The sequence below is a fragment of the Heloderma suspectum genome, chromosome 9, assembly GCF_057233095.1.
Source record: "Heloderma suspectum isolate Gila_16-S chromosome 9, 16-S_ref, whole genome shotgun sequence".
NCBI lineage: Eukaryota > Metazoa > Chordata > Lepidosauria > Squamata > Helodermatidae > Heloderma > Heloderma suspectum.
In genome coordinates this window covers 12,459,604-12,478,514 of record NC_139466.1, presented here as the reverse complement: position 1 = coordinate 12,478,514, position 18,911 = coordinate 12,459,604, and the positions used below count along the sequence as shown (strand labels likewise).

The window sequence follows — 18,911 nt, the reverse complement described above, 5'->3', positions numbered from 1 at the left end:
AAATGCTTGGAGATAAGAAACTCTATCCCCATAACTTCATCAAAATCAAACTGGTAGGGGGAAAATAAGCAAAAGCATCATAACAATGTTAAAAGGAATCCTATTCTCAATGAAGTCAGCATCCACCTGAATTGGTATCTATGGAACCTGTGCTTTGGTACATAGCCAAAACACAGAATAAACCATGACACTGCATGACTTAGCTGGAAAGCTATGAAGGTCTGCAGTGTTTACAAATGAGGTGCTTCTGGTAGTTGGCCAAGCAGAATTGAAGTTCCCATGGCAGTTTGCGGGGGGGGGGGGGGGGGATTCGTCTGGGTGTGTGTGCCAAATGTTCTGTGTTGCAAGGAAAGAGCCCTGTCCAAAAGTGAAAATGATCCCTAATTCCTAAAAAAAAGAGAGAGTTGGTGGAGCACAACGAAAAAGAGGCTAAGCTGTCAATCAAGAATTCCATGATTCAAATCTCATCTCTGCTATGAATTCACCCAGTGACCTTAGTCAAGCCACTATCTCTCAGCCTTAGGCACGAAATGGCAATATGGAGATTATAATACTGAGCTACTTTACAGGGCCGTTGTAAGGATCAAGCTAACATTTGTGGAGCACTCTGCTCTCTAAAAGAACTGTGTAAATTCTAAATCCTGTGAGGTTTCTAGCAGTCATTAAGTCAGCTGTCTGTGGAAGAACTGTGGCAGGAGCAGTCCTGACCTGGACACTATTACCCACTCCACTGTGTAATTTGGTCTGGTGGGGGGCTGGTTCTTCTGAAAGTTGCTTACTGCGCCATTACCAAGACCAAGAATGACAGAACCCAAGTGGATGTTAGGCGTAGGAAGAAGGAGTGGGTTCCTTTGCTCTAGAACAGAAGATCTACATGTGGAAGTTTAGCCTGCCCCCACTGAGGCTATAAACAACTTTATTCAAACATGTTTGTATGCTCATGTAGGATATAACTCTATTAAACCACATAAGTAATTAAAAATAAATATTACTGCTGCTGTGGTCCAAAATACAGTAACAGCATACCACATTAGTCTATATAATCTGAAAACTCCAAATTCTAATTACAGCATTTCCCCCCTTCAGATTATCCTGGAGTGGTGACATGAGAATACCTGAAGAGAAATTTTTCCATATTTTAGAATTTCAAACAACATAACATATTTTCATCAAGCTCATTACCCGTATATATTCCAGCCAGTGTGTATTCTCCACATTGGACAGCCACCGAGACTCATCAATTGTAGGGTAAACCATTTCCTTTAGCTTACGCAATGATTCTCTCATCACATGGATGTTTGGGATTTCCAAGAAGATCAACTCCACATTCGGGTAGGCACTCTCACTTTCATACCCACCTCCTTTTGCCTGAAAAACACAACTCATTTCAAATCATCTTAAAATAACTCAAATAATTTCAACATTTTAAAATTAAGTATTTCAAATTTAATGTAAAAGTTCCCTCACTACTTTTTGTCTGTTGTAAAAGTATCTCAATACTTTCCTCTTATGTTAGTTCTACCTTATTTGTATCTGCAACACTGTTCTGTCTGGCGTCAAAGATGAAAAGCTTGTGTGATTGAGCATTGGCATCCATGATTGTCTGCAAGTATTTCTCATCTTCTTTGCATCGCTTGTCATTTGGACCTACGAGAGGTTGGCTGCAACGTGTGATGGTAGCCTGGCTCTCAGGGTGGATCCAGGATAACACCTAGGTTAAGAAAAAAATGTTAATTTAAGAATAAAAACAAAACCTTTAAGTACATGAAGCAACTCACTTGTCAAATTAAAAGCAGACAAGATGTCATGAGAAGATGAGAATGAATTATTGGATGCAGAGGGTTAACAGAGGGTACAGATAAAGGGTTTTTTGCCATGATATCATGAAGCAAACAATTCTGCACACCTAAGGCTGCAATCTTATGGCCCCTGGGAGGACATGCCAGGGGCCATAAGATTGTTTGGAACTTTCCAACCAAGTGTGGAGAGAGAGATCTTTGCTAGAAGGGGGAGATCCAACTTCGGATCCCCATTCCTAGTTCCCACAGAAATCTCCATATCCCTTACATCCCCAACACTGGAAGGGGATAAAGGGGGGCATAGTGGGGGCACAGCAGTCTTCTGGTCTCCAACAACACCCCAACACAGGAGTGGGAGTGGGTGGGGGGGCACAGCAAGTGAATGCTGGAACTGGAGTAAATAATTTCCTCCTAATCGCTTGCAATGGGGAGGGGGATAGATCAACCCTACCCACTATTTTTCTCCCCCTCTCAAAATACTAGAACATGGGGTCATCCGATGAAGTTGATTGGTGGAAAATTCAGGACAGATAAATGGAAGGTCTTCACACAGTACATAATTAAACCATGGAATTCGCTACCACAGGATGTGGTGATAACCACCAATTTGGATGGCTTTTAAAGGGGGTTGGACAAATTACTGAAGGAAAGGGCTATCAGTGGCTACTAATCCTGATGGTTCTGTGCTACCTCCAGTACCAGAGGCAGTGAGCCTATGTACACCAGTTGCTGGGGAACATGGGTGGGAGGGTGCTGTTGCGCTCATGCCCGCTTGTGGGTTCCTGGTCGACAGCTGGTTGGCCACTGTGTGAACAGAATGCTGGACTGATGAACCCTTGGTCTGATCCAGCATGGCTTTTCATGTTCTGGGTAGTGAACATAAGAACATAAGAAGGAAGGGAGAGTGCCACTCCTCCCTTACTTCTGCCCTGCCACCATGAGCATCAAAGTACTCTAAACTGAAAGGTAAGACAGTTGAGGTCAGGACTGGGACCGACTTTGTTTTCTGTTGGTCCCAATCCTTACCTCAACTATTATCCTTCCCACAAACAGCAGAATTGCAGTTGAACTTAGTGGCAACATTTACAAAGGAGAAGTAAATATTTCTTTACTTTTCAAGTCTCAGCCTGGAAATGTTTCTTGTTTCCTCTTTCATTTCACACAGCTTCCTCCAAGAAGAGAGCTGGGCTACTTAATTAGTTCTTCAGATTAGGCATCCAACTGCATCACAACCACATGCAGCAACAATTCAGTTTTAACTTATGAATCGTACTTACCGGAACTCTGCCTTTTGCCCTAAATGCTGCTACTCTAGAGAGGTCGTCATCTTTTACACTGGTTGGCACAACTAGAATAGCAGGGTACGTGTCACAAAATTCATATGTGCTGTTAATTTTGCATATTTTCCAACTCTCGTTGGGTAGACCCTGCATAAAAGCAAAGCATTTTTTAAAGAAACTGTGTTTTAAACACCTGATTTTAGAATGCCCAAATAATTACACACAACACATTTGTAATAAAAATTACAGAGTATCTATTTTTTTCTTGTACTTTCAGAAGCTTGTACAGAGCTTCTGAAAGTTACACAAACTCAATCTTTGCATGAGAAGCTATGAAGTTCAAAGCTTGACTGGGCCAGAAGCTCCAACGACTCTCTGTTTGTAAGCACAGCTGCTGGAGAGGGAGCCATCAGCAAACAGCTAAAGGCCAGTTTAAACACACTCCTGGCATGTACGCTCGTTACCTGAGGGAAAATACCTGAATCTGTTTATTTTCTTTTTCCCTTTCATATCATTATTCAATTGTAAGCCATCATTTTATAAACTGCCTTGAGTGCATTGGCAGAAATATGATAGACAAATATAATAAAACACAACAACACATACACACAGTGAGAAATGTGACATTCTTTGGGCACGAAAACACATCCCAGCCCCCTCCCCCCAATGTTTTCTGTGAACCAGAACATGCACACGCAGTACCTCCCATGCACACAGCACATCTGACACAACAGAAGGGGTAAATAGCTCATTTGGAAAGGGCCTTCTCTCTCTCTCTCATACACACACACACACACACTCCAATCAGTGGGGGGAGAAACATGAGCCTAGCACTTGCTCTGATGGCCTGCCACATTTACGACATTCAGGCTGCATGTGAAGTAGCTATAAGTCAAGAGGATGGCAAAGCTGCATTCATCCAGCTTTGCATCTTCAGCTAGAGGGAGTGGGCTTTTAACTTTGCTCAATAGGTAACTGTGTTGTTCCACCTGCTCACCACCCTAAATATTTATTTACTCATGCATGAATGAACTCATTTATATGTGGCCTTTTAGGACATAGTCCTTACAAGGTGACTCGCATAAGAATGAAAATATAAAGTACAATTAAACAAAATTACAATACAACCAGACATCAATATAAGAATCACTATCTTTTGGGTCTCCCAATATGCCTATGGATATTCAGGCAAAATTATAGGTACAGCAGGTTATTCTTAAAATGTGAAAATCATCACCTACCTGTCTCTTGTACTCAGCAATTGGATCATAAACTTTCCAGCCATTAGCAGGAAATTTTTCTTTATAGCTGAATGCAAAGAATGGCTGAATGTGGTGAAACAAAAACATACAATCATGTTCAGTACTGCAGCCTGAGTTATTTAATACAGTATATACCCTGAAAGGCAGGCCAAAAAAAATTATATTAAATAAATACATTTTATCTATTCTATTGAGATAATTCAAGCAAGAATAGTATTGACATTTTGTGATTATGAAGAATCAATAGGCTATATTCAGAATCTTCCCTCTCCTCTTTATATATTTTAAAGAAGAAAGAATGATGTGGGCATGGAACTCATTTTAATACTTACCAGCCGATGAGAAAGAGGAAATGCTCGTGTAATAAGGTTTTGAAAAATCTCTAGTCTGTGTTCTTCCTGTTTATAGGCAAACCGCAAGTTTCTCATATCCTGTCAAAAGATATCTTAAGGTTTGGTGTGTTAAATTAAAAATTACAGCAGTTAAAAATGTTACTGAAATGAAAGATTTTGTACTGGCTACTTGTACTAAAGAAGCCCATGTCTTAATTTGCGTTATCTCAAGATTATAAAATCCTGTTCTAACCTTCAGTTACTAGGACTATATCATATATGAAGAAGTTGTACCATTACATTCACAAAGAGGTGAACCAAACAGTAGTCATTTGTCACAGAAACAAGAGCTCATATGATAACATCATCCCAAAAAGAGGACTGCCTCATTCACTCATCTCACATTAATTCCCTAGGGCGGAAATGTGCTTTCTGAATGTATGAATGCCAGTGCAAGTGTGCATTCTTACCCTTAAGGTAGCCTCTCCTCTACCTAGGCCCTGCCCAAGATCTGTAATTGACCTTTTCCCACCCGTTAAGTTAGAATGCTTTCAAACACTCAGCAGCATGACAACAGCTCAGCCACAAGAAACAAACAGGTAAAAACTTCCCATATCAAAGGTATAATATTGGGATTCCACAATGAAATTAAAACACTCAGAAAATAACAATTTGAGTACCAGTACATTTCCTCAAGATTAAAATGATACCTTGCAAACAATTTCTATACCACAAGAGTTGTCTCCATGGCTCTGCACTCCAATCTTCTCAACCCTGTTTATCACTCCAAGAGGAACATCAAGAACAAAATGTGGATCCTGGAATTGGAAGAAAAGTAAACACCATGTTTCTTTTTTACAGCTATGAGTACACAGTATTCTATACGCTGTACAAGATAAAATTATATAATTATAATGGGACACGTAAAGCTGCCATGGTGCTTTATGTCTAGCTTATACGTATGTGCAAGTGTCTGAAAAACACACACACAAGAGAAGTTGTAGCTGAAAGATGCATGATGTGCAGTAAGGAACACGGACTCACCCTTTCAACATTCTTGAAATACATTTTGAAATCTGTCACTGTCAGTGTACCACTGATGGCTCCGAGAAATGGACAAATATACATAACATCTTTAGCTGGAAAAAATAAGGTGTCGTTTTATTAGTGTTGATATTCCCACCATAGTATTTTATTTTATTACGTATCTACACACATAGGCAAAATATTTCGTGCAAGAAACTTCCTCAGTTTCTAAATGCCTTTTTGAATCTGGCATTACCCATGGAATAAAACAATTTTACACAGCAAATATTTCAAAGGGTTTTTTTTTAATGCCTATTTCATAGTACATCACTTCAAAAGAAGGTATCTTCATAATTTAAAAAAATAAAAGGCCAAGAAGTTACAGTTTAGAATGAAGTGTAAAGTACTTGGTGATTATAAAAAATAAAAATACTGCCTCAGATATTAAAATGTTTTTAAGAACAAAAATATGTTTAATTTTGTACAGTCGTCTATATTTTTCGTAATAAACTCACTGTGAAATCCTACTGAAGATTTGACTACTAAGGAGTAAATGAGATTTACTTAGTAGTAAAATCCTAAACGTGTTTACTCAGAAGTATGGCCTTCCAATTTCACTGGGACTTACTCCTATGGAAATATATATAGGATTGCAGCTTCAATGTGCATACTTCCCTTCCCATAGCTTCCATAGCTGTTCTGGAGTACAAGGTAAGAGCAGAGCTATTAGGAGAGTCTTTATGGCAGTAGCATGGAACAAGAACTGACTAAAATTATGAACAAATATTGTACCTTGCCACCATGATCCAGTAAACAGTGAGCTCAAGCCCTTCTAAAGTGGGAGAACTCCACCTACACTTGTAAAAGTCACTGGATGGTAGCTAATGCCTTATGTCTCAGAATGACCAAAGCAATAAGCCTGGCAAATCAAACATGACATTTAATGCAACCATTCTGACAGAATCTCATCCACTTGAAAGCAGAGCTTAAGGATGCTGAAGCCAGCGTTCCAGTGTATGCTTAGATTACTCCTCTCAACAAAGACAATTACATTTAGCAGCAGATCCCAAAGCTCCATGTATTCGTCATATGGAAAAGCTCATGCTGCAGGCAAATGAGCAGACTTCTAATTTGGCCTTCCCCTATTGCTGCCTATTTAATAAATAATTTCCATTTTCAGGACATTCTAATGGGTGGAACAAGAAGCACTTCACAGCCCAGATACCGATTCAAGAGAGCACCTTTTGAATAAAACATGACCTAACAATTTCATCTCACAATACTGAAGGTTACTGCAAAAAAGCTGTCTGATTCAACCCATTGTTAAGCCCTCCTCCTTTTTCCAAGCTGTGAGAAGTTCAGGGGGAATGGTACAGGGGCTGCATTTCCTTTAGATGAGCACACGTGCTAGAAATTAGAGTGTCATAGTAATATTTCTTTTGTTTTCAAGCCTCTTCCTCTACAGCCAACATGGAAACATATCAGGTTAGGGGCCTCCATCTTGCTAATATTTTTTAGTTAGCCTGCTAATATATTTTAGGTAGTCTGGTTTCCATGCTGGTCACAGGGAAGCCTCTTAGGGTGTAATAGTATACATGTTTAGACAGAAAAAAATGCTACAAAACTCCCAGCATTCCCCAGCCAGCAGGGGAATTAGTAGACTTAGTAAAAAAAAAGAAAGGGGGGGGGCGCGGAGGCGGGTCACTTTTTTGAGCTTATTTACAATACAGGCAGATGCTACTGAAAACAAGCAGACTTTGAAAAACAGGCAGCAAAACTGCTGCTCCTGCATCAGAGAGCAACAGCGTGGGCCCTACACTGCATTGACACAGCTAGCTAAAATCACAGCTCTCTCTGCCTATCTGTCTCAAAATTCAAGAATTCCCACTGCTTTGCCCCACTCACACACATGTCTCTGTAGAGCAATGGTCTCAGACCCTAGCCTGCAAATAAACTGTTCATTCAGAAGAACATCTCCAATAAGTCACTTTCAGGCAACACTGACTGATCAACTCTTACTAGGAAGTCATCAGCTTAACAGGATGGTTCTCAGTTAATACACTTACGCCACAGCCCACATAAAGCCTGCTTCTTCAGAAGTCTGGCAAACAGACACGTACCTAGCGCAAAAACTGGCATATTTATACGTTTCAAGTATAATAAGCTCACTATAGACATTACACCAACCCTATTCTTAAGAACCCATATCAAATTGTTCCAAATTGACAACAGGCAAACTACGATTTAGAGCTGCCTCTCTACTTATGGTCTCTATGGTCTTAGCACTCAGTTACACAAGTTCATGCCTGTCTCCATGGTGCAGCAGCCGCTGGAGGTGGAACTGTGGTTTGTCAATTCAGATGTTAAACCAAACCACAGTTAGGGCATAACCCTATGCATGTTTAGACAGAGAAAAGGCCTACAATTCCCAGCATGCCCCAACTGACCGTTTGTTTGAAGCTGTTTTAGATATATATTTCTTTTGTGTATATTGTCTGTTCTTGTGTTTTTTATGTAAATGGTTTTTAATCTCTGTATATTGTATATACAGTATATATACAATACATATACTCTGTATACCTTAAAATACTCTGTATACTTTTAATGTTTTTAATCTTTGTAAACTGCCCAGAGAGCTCCGGCTATTGGGCAGTATAGAAATGTAATAAATCATCATCATCATCATCTTCCTCAGAAGCACTCCTCCAGATGCCCCTGCCTTCAGAGGTTAAGCAGGTGGCAAGTGGAGAGAGGAGGACCTTTTCACTGGTGGTTCCCAAACTATCGAACTCCCTTTACAGATGTGTTCTCTTGGCATCTTCTCTGTTAGGTTTCAAACACCAGGCAAAGACTGCCTTGTTTTCACATATTTTTAGGGTACTCATAAGCCCCCGAACACAGAGGCTTACAAGTACCCAATGCAGAGCGGGAGGCACCTCACATGTCCCCCTCTGCATTTTAGCTAGATGGGTGATTTCGCCTGTCTAGCAGATGCTTTGGGGAGGGCAATGGAAGGAGGCTGGGGCAGCGACAGGAAAAGGTGCAAGTCAGCCGCTCTGGCCTCCTCCCCTCCCTGCCCTCAGGAATGCTCCCTTTGCTCAGTCTCCTTGCTCCATTTTGTGAGCACAGAGAGGTAGCCACTGTGGTTCTCTGCGTGCCAGCTACGAGGGGGAGGAGCTGTTTCTCTGACCTCATATCCAGGAAACTGAACAATCCTGTCCCCCAGACAATGCGTAGGGGACATAGGATTGCTCTCTTAATGGTTTTGAATTTCTTATCTGCCAATTCTAATCTTAACTGCTGTGGTTTTTTGGCTTATGTTTACTGTTTTATCTCCTTTATTGTTCTTTGCATTATTATATTCTGTTTTAATGTTTTTATTCCAAGCCACCTTGGGGACTAGCTTGCAAAATGCAGGGAAAAATACTTCAAATAAAATAATCAATTTCTAGTGTTTTCAGTGTTCAAAACACAGTACATGCATCATCACAGTAACCTTTTCAACAGTGTACTAAGGATGGGCAGCATTACCATCACCCCCATATTGCAGATGGGATGAAACTGAAAGATACGGCGGCCTGCCTAATACTGCCTAGTGACTTCATGGCTGAAGTGAGATTTTCCACCTTCATTTATAGCAGCGATGTTAAAATATTGCAACTTAGCACTAAATATGTATTTTTAATTACTCTGTTGTAAGTGTATCTATCTTTCTTATCTATTTTAACTTAAGACTGACTACGTCCATAGTGGATCCAGAGCCTCCGTGTTGCTTTGCTGTTGTGCCGCTTTATACCTCGCCCTCTCTCTTTTTATACACACACACACGCTCACAAATAATAATCCAATGTTCAAATCCTTATGAGCAGAACCACAGAGTTACATCTTTCCAGAAATATGGGCTGTTAGCATTTGAATGTTTCCCACTCTTAACCTCCCTAACACTTTAAGTGCCAGTTGTTGGCATTACATGAGCCAGACTCAGGCTTACCTATTCAGACTCAATTAGCTACTTTCTGTTTAGTGCAAGCCATACTTTGCTGTTGCATCCAAAATAAGCTACTGGTTTGTGCTTGCCATCCAAACAAGAATTGCAACCACCATCTAAGCATAGTTTACAATTTTCATTCGGAGGGCAAATACAAATCATAGTTTGTTCATCTGGAAATTAGATCAGACAATGATTTCCTTTGAACAGGAAGCAGTTTGCTTTGAACTATGGCTTGCTTTAACACTGAATCTAAGAGCATATGGAAGAAGGGAGCATGTGACCCTGAGGTATATTCCCTCCATGGTTTAGAGCAGCCTTCTCCAACCTGGTTCCCTCCAGATGTTTCAGATAACAACTCTCAAAGTTGATCACCGGCCATGCTGTTTGGGGCTGATGCGTGTCGAAGACCAAAACATCTAGATGACACCAGATTGAGGAAGGCTGGTTTAGAGGATCAGAAGTATTATGTGTGAACCAACCCACAGAAACCTACTAAATGTTTCTTCTAAGGGAGGACTGGGGGGGGGGGGGGGTTGAAGAACTGGAAGAATCACCCAATCTGGATTGCTAGTATTCTACTTCAAAGTGCTCTGATATTATCACAATGGGAAAAAACCTGGAAGAGAATGTGCTTAAAGCTGCATAGAAAAGGCAAGTATCTAAGCTTATACTTTGCACATCAGTCTTATAGCTTACTGATTTCTGTGCTAATTTGCAATTAAAATTCTACTCAGTTTAGCTTGCCTTTTGTGCTCAGCATCTCCTATAGCCCACTCAGGTTTAAGGGATTAAGGATGCAGAATAAAATCTGATAACCAAGTGTAAAAATTCTGAACTATATAAAACCAAATGAATAACTTTCATGTTATGTTTAACCACAAACAATGATGTTATCTCAGTCATACTCCACTTACCAATAGCTTTGATTGATTCTCCAGGAAAAAGAGGAGCCTCTTCCATCTGAGCAAGTTTGTTTCCATCCCTTAGTGCCTGGCAGAAAGCCAAAGCAAGAAGTAAATCTCCCATTCTATCTGCACTGCTTCAATACGCAACAACTACAAAGTGCTTTTACTAGGAGGTTACAGAAGCAAGACAAATTACAGCTCTATCCTCTCAAAGCAGAGATAAGAGTTTATCCTCTTAAACACTATGGGCTGGTGTGGACACACACTTAACGGTAGTTAAAGAGATCAGGAAAGAAACATGTGATCATGTTCTGCTCCCACTTGGATGCAAATTCCCCCATCTGCCTTAACTGTGGTTAAGTGTTTCATCAGCAATGGCAGATCAAACTGACCAGGTTTTCAGTGAACAGTTTGGAATCCTGGTAAAGCTTCAAGCACAGTTAACATGGCTGCAAATGAAGTACTTAGGTGAATTTAAGGTGGGAGGAATTTGTTTCCAAGAGTGGAGAGGTACAGAAGTTATGGCCATGCAGCCTGCCCCTGATCTCTTAACCATACTTAGGAGTATGTCTGCTAAAGTTCTATATAGCATTAGTGAATCCAGAGAGGTTTGCTGTTAATATGCATTTATGTGATAAACAGAGAGATTTGTCAAACATGAATTACTGGCAAAGCATTTACACAAAGATCAACTATCCCAGTTAGCACATACAAAGGGTAAGCAAACGTTCTGCATATATTGTAAATAGAAGGGCCAATCAGATGACCATACTTATAAAATATAACATCTCAATATGCTCTGGGAGCTGCACTTTTTAAAGTACTCAGTGACTGGGTTCAGACAACACACTGGGGCTCGTTGTGTGTTATTTAAATCAGACCATGGGTTATGCAAGGGTTGTTTGACCCTCATATAGCCCATGCTTGCTAGGTTCACACAACACAACCACCCCTGAGTGGGGGTTGCATATTCAAAATGGCAGCCATAAACACCACAGCCTCACCATAAGTTAAATAACCCACGATGGGCTGTTTATAACTTTTTTAAAAAATTAAGAAGTTTTAATTCTTAATGACAATTTATTCAACTTGCCAATTTATTCAACCTGCAAGAAAAAAAATCACTTTTTTCACTTAAATATTCTCTCATTAAGAAAAAATAATTTAGCTCATTTAGAGAGAACTTTCTGTCAATCAGTAAGGAGAAAGCCTACTAAGTCCCTAATTTATTTTGATGGCATCAAGTAAAGATTACAAAGGGACAAGTTATAATCTAACTCTGTTCCTGTGTGTATACCTCATGGACCAGTCAGACACAAGCAGCAGACCATCCATGCCTGGGTTGCCATACAGAAAGGAAGAAACATGGAGCTATTGGCATGGCATTCATTCTCTGAAAGTATTCAGGTGGAGTCTGTTATAGTGGGAAAATTCCTACCCATCTAAAAGACTTCAACAGTTATCAAACGCATTTGAAGTCTGTTTGTCTCTTTGTTAGGGAACTTTAGATAGCATTGGCAGGAAACAGACTTCCTTCTATGCTTACAACCTCCAGTAAGACTTTCAACAATTTGTGAGAAGAAAACAATACATTTACCTAAGTCAGATTACAAACTATGCCGAGAGTGACCCAGTTCAGACGATTGTGGGGGCATAAAACCCCTTTGTGGCTTCTTCCCCCAGCTCTACGTGATTTGCATAATTACCCGCAATGCAGTGTGGATTGCCGTGTTGTCCAAATCTGGTGCAGTGCGTGGTGGGGGTAGCTTCTTACCCATGCCACAACCCATGGCTTGTAGTAATGGTTGCAGGGTGGGTGAGAAAACACCCTACCATGCTGCGTGCCAGGTTCAGACGACACAGCAACCTGTGCTGATAATTATGCAAATTGCTGTTGGAAAAGAAGCCACAATGGGTTCTTTCACCCCTGTAATCACCCAAACGCGGCCATTATCTGGTTGGCAAATTTGTCAACAGTCCAGTAAATGAATGTCTATTAAGTCATTAACACAACCCAAGAACTCAGAGTATGGGTTGAGTATAGGTTGCTGTTGAATTGTGGATTGTGTTGTGTGAACCCAGCTGTGTTAATAAACCATAGTTGATTAACCACAAACAACCCACAAAGAGAATCCATGGTTTGCTGTTGGGGTGTGAACTCTAGGTGAACCCAGACACATTAATAAACCATAGTTTGTTAATCACGAACAATGCACGAAGAGAAGGTTTGTTGTTGGGCTGTGAACTCTGGGCTGTTCATGGTTAACAGCATCATCTTTTAGGATGTTAAATAGCTCAGTTGGAAGACTGTCATCTCCGCTAGCTTTGTTACTACTAATGCTTCCTAAGGCCCTCTTGACTTCACTCTCTAGGATGTCCAGCTCAAGTTCAGTGACCGCACTATCATGGCTATCAGGGACATTCAGATCTTTCCTGTATAGTTCTTCTGTGTATTCTTGCCACCTCTTCTTAATCTCATCTGCTTCTGTTAGGTCCCTGCCTTCTTTGTCCTTTATCATGCCTGTCTTTGCACAAAACGTTCCCTTGAGATCTCCAATTTTCTTGAAGAGATCTCTAGTCTTTCCCACTCTGTTGTTTTCCTCGATTTCTTTGCATTGTTCATTTAAGAAGGCCTTCTTGTCTCTCCTTGCTATTCTCTGGAACTCTGCATTCAGTTGGATATATCTGCCCCTTTCTCCCTTGCTTTTCGCTTCCCTTCTTTCCTCAGCTACTTGTAAAGCCTCATCAGACAGCCACTTGGCTTTCTGGCATTTCTTTTTCTTGGGGATGGATTGAGTTGCTGCCTCCTGAACAATGTTACGGACCTCCGTCCATAGTTCCTCAGGCACTCTGTCTATCAGGTCTAATCCCTGAAATCTATTCCTCACCTCCACTGTATATTCAAGAAGGGATATGACTGAGGTCATACCTGAATGGTTTAGTGGTTTTCCCTGCATTCTTCAATTTAAGCCGAAATTTTGCAACAACAAGCTCATGATCTGAGCGACAGTCAGCTCCAGGTCTTGTTTTTACTGACTGTACAGAGCTTCTCCATCTTTGGCTGCAAAGGACACAATCAATCTGAATTCAATATTGACCATCTGGTGATGTCCATGTGTAGAGTCGCCTCTTGTGCTGTTGGAAAAGAGTGTTTGCTATGATCAGCGTGTTCTCTTGGCAAAACTCTATTAGCCTTTGTCCTGCTTCATTTTGTACACCAAAGCCATGCCTGCCTGTTATCCCGGTGATTTCTTGACTTCCTACTTTAGCATTCCAATCCCCTATGATGAAGAGGACATCTTTTTTGGGTGTTAGTTCTAGAAGATGTTGTAGGTCTTCATAGAACCGATCAACCTCAGCTTCTTCAGCCTCAGTGGTTGGGGAATAGACTTGAATTACTGTGATGTTGAATGGTTTGCCTTGAATTCGTGCTGAGATCATTCTATCGTTTTTAAGATTGTACCCCAGTACTGCTTTTCCCACCCTTTTGTTGACTATGAGTGCTACTCCATTTCTTCTAAGGGATTCTTGCCCAGAGTAGTAGATATGATGGTCACCTGAATTAAATTCGCCCATGCCTGTCCATTTTAGTTTGCTGATTCCCAAGATGTTGATGTTCAATCTTGCCATCTCATGTTTGACCACCTCCAGTTTACCTTGATTCACTGATCTTACATTCCAGGTTCCTAAACAATAGTGTTCTTTACAGCATCGGATGTTCTTCTCACCACCAGACACATCCACAGCTGAGTGTCCTTTTGGCTTTGGCCCAGCCGCTTCACTCTTTCTGGCGCTACTTGGAAATTCCCTCTGCTCTTCCCCAGTAGTATACTGGACACCTTCCGACCTGAGGGGCTCATCTTCCGGCGTCATCTCTTTTAGCCTTGTGATACGTTCCATGGGGTTTTCTTGGCAAGAATACTGGAGTGGGTTGCCATTTCCTTCTCCGGTGGACCACATTTTGTCAGAACTCTCTGCCATGACCTGTCCGTCTTGGGTGGCCCTGCACAGCATAGCTTATGGCTTCACTGAGTTACGCAAGCCCCTTCGCCACAACAAGGCAGTGATCCATGAACGGGCCCTTGAACTATAGGGTAGCTTTATACGTACTGGCAACAAAAAAGTTAAAAGCAATTTTCCTGAGCCACAATAGCGTTAATTGCCAAGGGTATTCCCTAACTTAAATGCTTTTAATTTTGGTGACTATTATTTCTGGAATTCTATGCTGATTTCTCTGGATTGTTTTTGATTTTTTTATATATTGTCTTTTGTGACTTATATTGTAATGGCGATTGACTGGAAACAATACATCTGACTGACTGACAAACTGTCAATGGAAGCCCACAGACCTGATCTAGCCTCCAGCAGGCCTCCAGCAGGCCTCCCAAACATCAGTCAAGGACTGGTAAGTCACTTGGCCAACATTTCACTCAAGGAAAACAAAAGTGTTGTCAAATTGTAAAAAATAACTATTCCACACCTTTAATGTTGCATCTGTTCCTGATCTTGTATGTAACAGATACGCAATATGTAAGTATACATATTTGTATGTAATGAGAACATCTGCTTCATTACGTCTAGATGATGCCAGCTTTACTATGTAGGCTGACCAACAAAGATGGTGACAAATTTGTGAGGCAAAACATACTTCTTGCCCTCGACCACTGTCTGGAAAATAAAGTGCCCCTCCTGCAAAAAACAGATTGAACATCCCTGATGAAGAGCCATACAGGGATGAAATGTATCAGATAATTCTGGGGCATTTATTAAATAATTCTGTTCTTGCACCTTTGTTTTCTTCAATTTGATGGTGTGGACTCTTTTTATTCTCTCCCATCTTAAAATATTCCAACACTATTCCCTGCTACAGCTCTTACAGGGCAAGATGGAAGTCCTGTCTGGTTTTCTGCTCTGCTTGCTTCAATTCGTTCTTTGCTTACCACGACATCCCTTTACCAGCACTACATTGTGCTGATGATGGGGGGTGGGGTGGGGGGGACTAGTCCTGCAGCTCTTAGAACACTATTCAAGGAGCCATGGATAGCCTTCCTTACACCAGTGGCAACCCCTCTGCTGCAAAGGGCATTTCCTTCAGTTGAGGGATACTGTGTGTCTTCTTAAGCAGACACTGAAACCACAGGGTTGGATTCCCAATTACTCTCCTGGCTATACCCACTGACAACCCAATCAGTTACTTGTGAAATACCCCTTGTGCACATGTTGGCCTTACTGCAGCATTTACAAGAGTTGAAGATTTAGTAAATCAGATTATAAACAGTTTTGCACAAGATAAAGCTAGTCTGCCATAACAAGCAGCTCAACCGAATGGCTTGATGTTTTAATGGAGCCACACACTGCAATGTTCAAACTTTTAGTTTATACTTGTGTTTGTCCCAGAGATTGGGGGAGAGTGGAGAATCTAAAGATTTATAATATGTTTTAGTGAAAATACAGTGAGTACTGTTCCAGCCCAAATGCTTATTTGAGAGCGTGCAATACTTCATCATAAAGTTTCTGAGTAAAACTTGCAACATTTTAAGTACTGGCATGTACAAACATCTGGTTAATTTTATAAGGAACATTCACAGATGTCCACCACAACTTGGGCTGTATTTCTGATTTACAAGTCAGGATTAATACTGCAGTCCTTCTCAGTTACCTTCCCATATGTCCGACTGATGTTGACGGGACCTGTGTGTGTATCTGTGCAATGTTGCCTTACTCAGGGTCTGTCGGACTTTTTTGAAGAAATCAGCCAATTTATCACTTGATATTAAGAGATTTATAAGTGAAATACTAATATGACATCTGGCATACTATGATTCATACTACTTATTCTACATACTATATTAACTGGTGCAATTAACTTACTGATTCATTAACTGCATATTTGAAATGTAGACTTTAATGGGTTTTTAATTACCAACACTTCTGACTAAACAGCATTCAGTTCTACCGGCCTTGTCGTAAAGCTAAGTGCATCAATTCACTCAAGTGAAAAATATACATAATTTTTCTGAACTCAATCAACAGAAAGTGACAGAATCATGGCGTATTGTCAAATATCACCTGTATTAGTATTGTAATATTTTAAACTTTTAAGCAGCCCATTAGTTGGTTAACTGGTAGCTAATTAAGTCAACATCATTCATATTTTATTTAAAAAACCTGCAAATTGCAATTTTGTTGTATTATTTTTATAGATCTTTGTGCTATTCAGACTTCATGGCTTGGATCAAAAGAACCGCACAATCAGCTCCACATGCCTAACGGGATATTGATCTTGAGATTTCCTGAACAGTAGCCTCTGCACCTCTATGACAAACCATTTTTGAAGTCTCAGGAACTTTCAGAAGCAGATTGTTTATGATATGGCAATGTGGTGGGAGAAGGAAGGGGCGGATGTCCAGATCTTCAAAGAACAAAAGTAAAAAATCCAACTGAACATTCCAAGCACTTAGGTGCACCTAAAGTACTTCTTTGGATCTTGGCTAATTATTTTCTGAGCATTCAGTTGTTGCACACAGTGAAACAGTTTTCACATGAGTAGGTTATTCAGAAATTGTGACTGCCTATCTCATCTGCTTCCACAGAAGCCAGAAAACTCACAGCCCATGCTACCAAGCTTCTGTCACCAGGTGCCATGGGAGGGTGTAGGAAGGAGAGGTATGCAGTCCTCTGCAGCGAAAATGCTGTATAGCTGCAATGGTCACAAACTAGGGTCATCACTGGACTGTGCTGGCTGCTCAAAGCCATCACATAGCTGCACAATCATCCCTCACTTGTAGCTCAGCGACAATGTCCTGGTAAAGTAGTCCATAAACAGCTCCCCTCTGCATGAGTTGCAAATGCCCAAGACCCTGTGCCCATCCCTCGGAAGCATCCATTGAACCAGGTCCTTACCTTATGGATCTTACTCTTGCTCCTGGTGTAAGAGGCCAACGTTGGGGGAGAAGGGGGACATGTGACCTGGGTCAACAGTTGCCTAGTATAGATGGGAGAAAGGCCTTGAGTTACAGTCCAAGGCCTGCTACACTGGGACACATCTACAATGTCCTTGAAGCATGGGCTACTCACAAGGGATGGTCAAATGGATGTCTATACCCAGCAGCTGAAGTGCTTGTGTTCTGCAATGTTCTGCGACAAACATTCTGCAATCTAACCTTCATACATCTTGGAAGGGGCAGGAATGTGACGATCACTTTACATATTTTAAAAGAATACAAGCAAGTACAAATTTAGCAATGCTTCTGATTTCCTCTATAGGTATTATTTGGTATGTGCCTCAAGACATGGTACTAGAAAACGCAGCTCTAAACTATCCAATTGCTTTAATGGATAACTACCTGTGATTACATGTTTTGAGACCTAAATCCAAAGGAGAGAGATCTCTAGAAACATGGATATAGTTTATAAGCAATGAAAAACTTTTTTTAAATGGTTCTCAAGCTTTTGGAGAACAAATAACAAAAAAAAAAAAAAAGAATTTTCACATCTCCAGCACCCACAGTGACATATTACATCGTAAGGGAACAAAAAGATGAGTAAAACTTGCCACCTGATCAACTTCTGCGTCAGAAGGATAGCCATTGTGTCCATCCTGAATCTCCTGAATAGCATGATGCAGCAGTGGGCAAGCAGAAGTAACAGGGAAAAAACATGCATATAATAGGTGAAAGGACAGCATTTTTTTAAAAAAAAAGAGACAGTAGATACTTCAACATCAACACACTTGGTCAGCTTTTTCGTACCTTGCATAGATCAAGTACATCAAGCATATACTTTGGCACCTATTAGATCCAGTTTTGTTTTGTTTTTTTAATGGAATGAACTAGAATGTTGTGCATTCCTATCCTTCCAAGAATGACTCCAGGTATCAAAGAACACAAAGTATGTACTGTCTTTTTGAAACAAGCCATCTTTAAAACAGCAAATACGAAATGCAGAGTATAAAGTAGGCCACATGCTAAAAATAGGAGAAAATTATTGTAGTAGCAGAGAGAGAAACCATGCAATTATCTGGAGAATAAACAATTAAATATTTTCAGTCCCCTTTGGAAATATGAAGACAATTTAAAATGTTGCTAAAGGTGTTATGGTCCCATCTGAAGATCTGCCCCTTAGCACAAACCATATTATGTTGGTAAGGGCAGCTAGGTATGTCAGCAAAACAGGTTGTAACCATTTCTGATAATTTCAGATTTCACTGTCTGAAATATTTTCCCCATGCTAACAGGGTCACAAAGAACATAATTTGCCAAAATATTCAAAGGGTTCATTTCTCCGCATTTGTCCCATTTCCATACACATTTAAGT

General features: G+C 40.6%; 1 protein-coding gene across 10 annotated transcripts in view; it reads right to left on the bottom strand.

Moving 5' to 3' along the window:
* MTMR1 (myotubularin related protein 1) overlaps positions 1 to 18,911 on the bottom strand; it is a 55,566-nt gene that overhangs the window by 24,602 nt on the left and 12,053 nt on the right. For 5 of the 10 annotated variants that reach the window (XM_084813708.1, XM_084813709.1, XM_084813716.1 and 2 more), the window contains 8 exons: positions 10,605 to 10,680; positions 5,718 to 5,812; positions 5,384 to 5,491; positions 4,674 to 4,772; positions 4,321 to 4,404; positions 3,077 to 3,226; positions 1,523 to 1,711; positions 1,183 to 1,368 (listed from right to left, as the gene is read on the bottom strand). In XM_084813708.1, coding sequence (XP_084669834.1) covers positions 1,183 to 1,368; positions 1,523 to 1,711; positions 3,077 to 3,226; positions 4,321 to 4,404; positions 4,674 to 4,772; positions 5,384 to 5,491; positions 5,718 to 5,812; positions 10,605 to 10,680 — 987 coding nt within the window. Of the gene's footprint in view, positions 1 to 1,182; positions 1,369 to 1,522; positions 1,712 to 3,076; positions 3,227 to 4,320; positions 4,405 to 4,673; positions 4,773 to 5,383; positions 5,492 to 5,717; positions 5,813 to 10,604; positions 10,681 to 17,498; positions 17,825 to 18,153; positions 18,205 to 18,911 lie in introns of those variants that run through there. The other 5 variants (XM_084813706.1, XM_084813707.1, XM_084813710.1 and 2 more) reach the window with 2 other exon arrangements.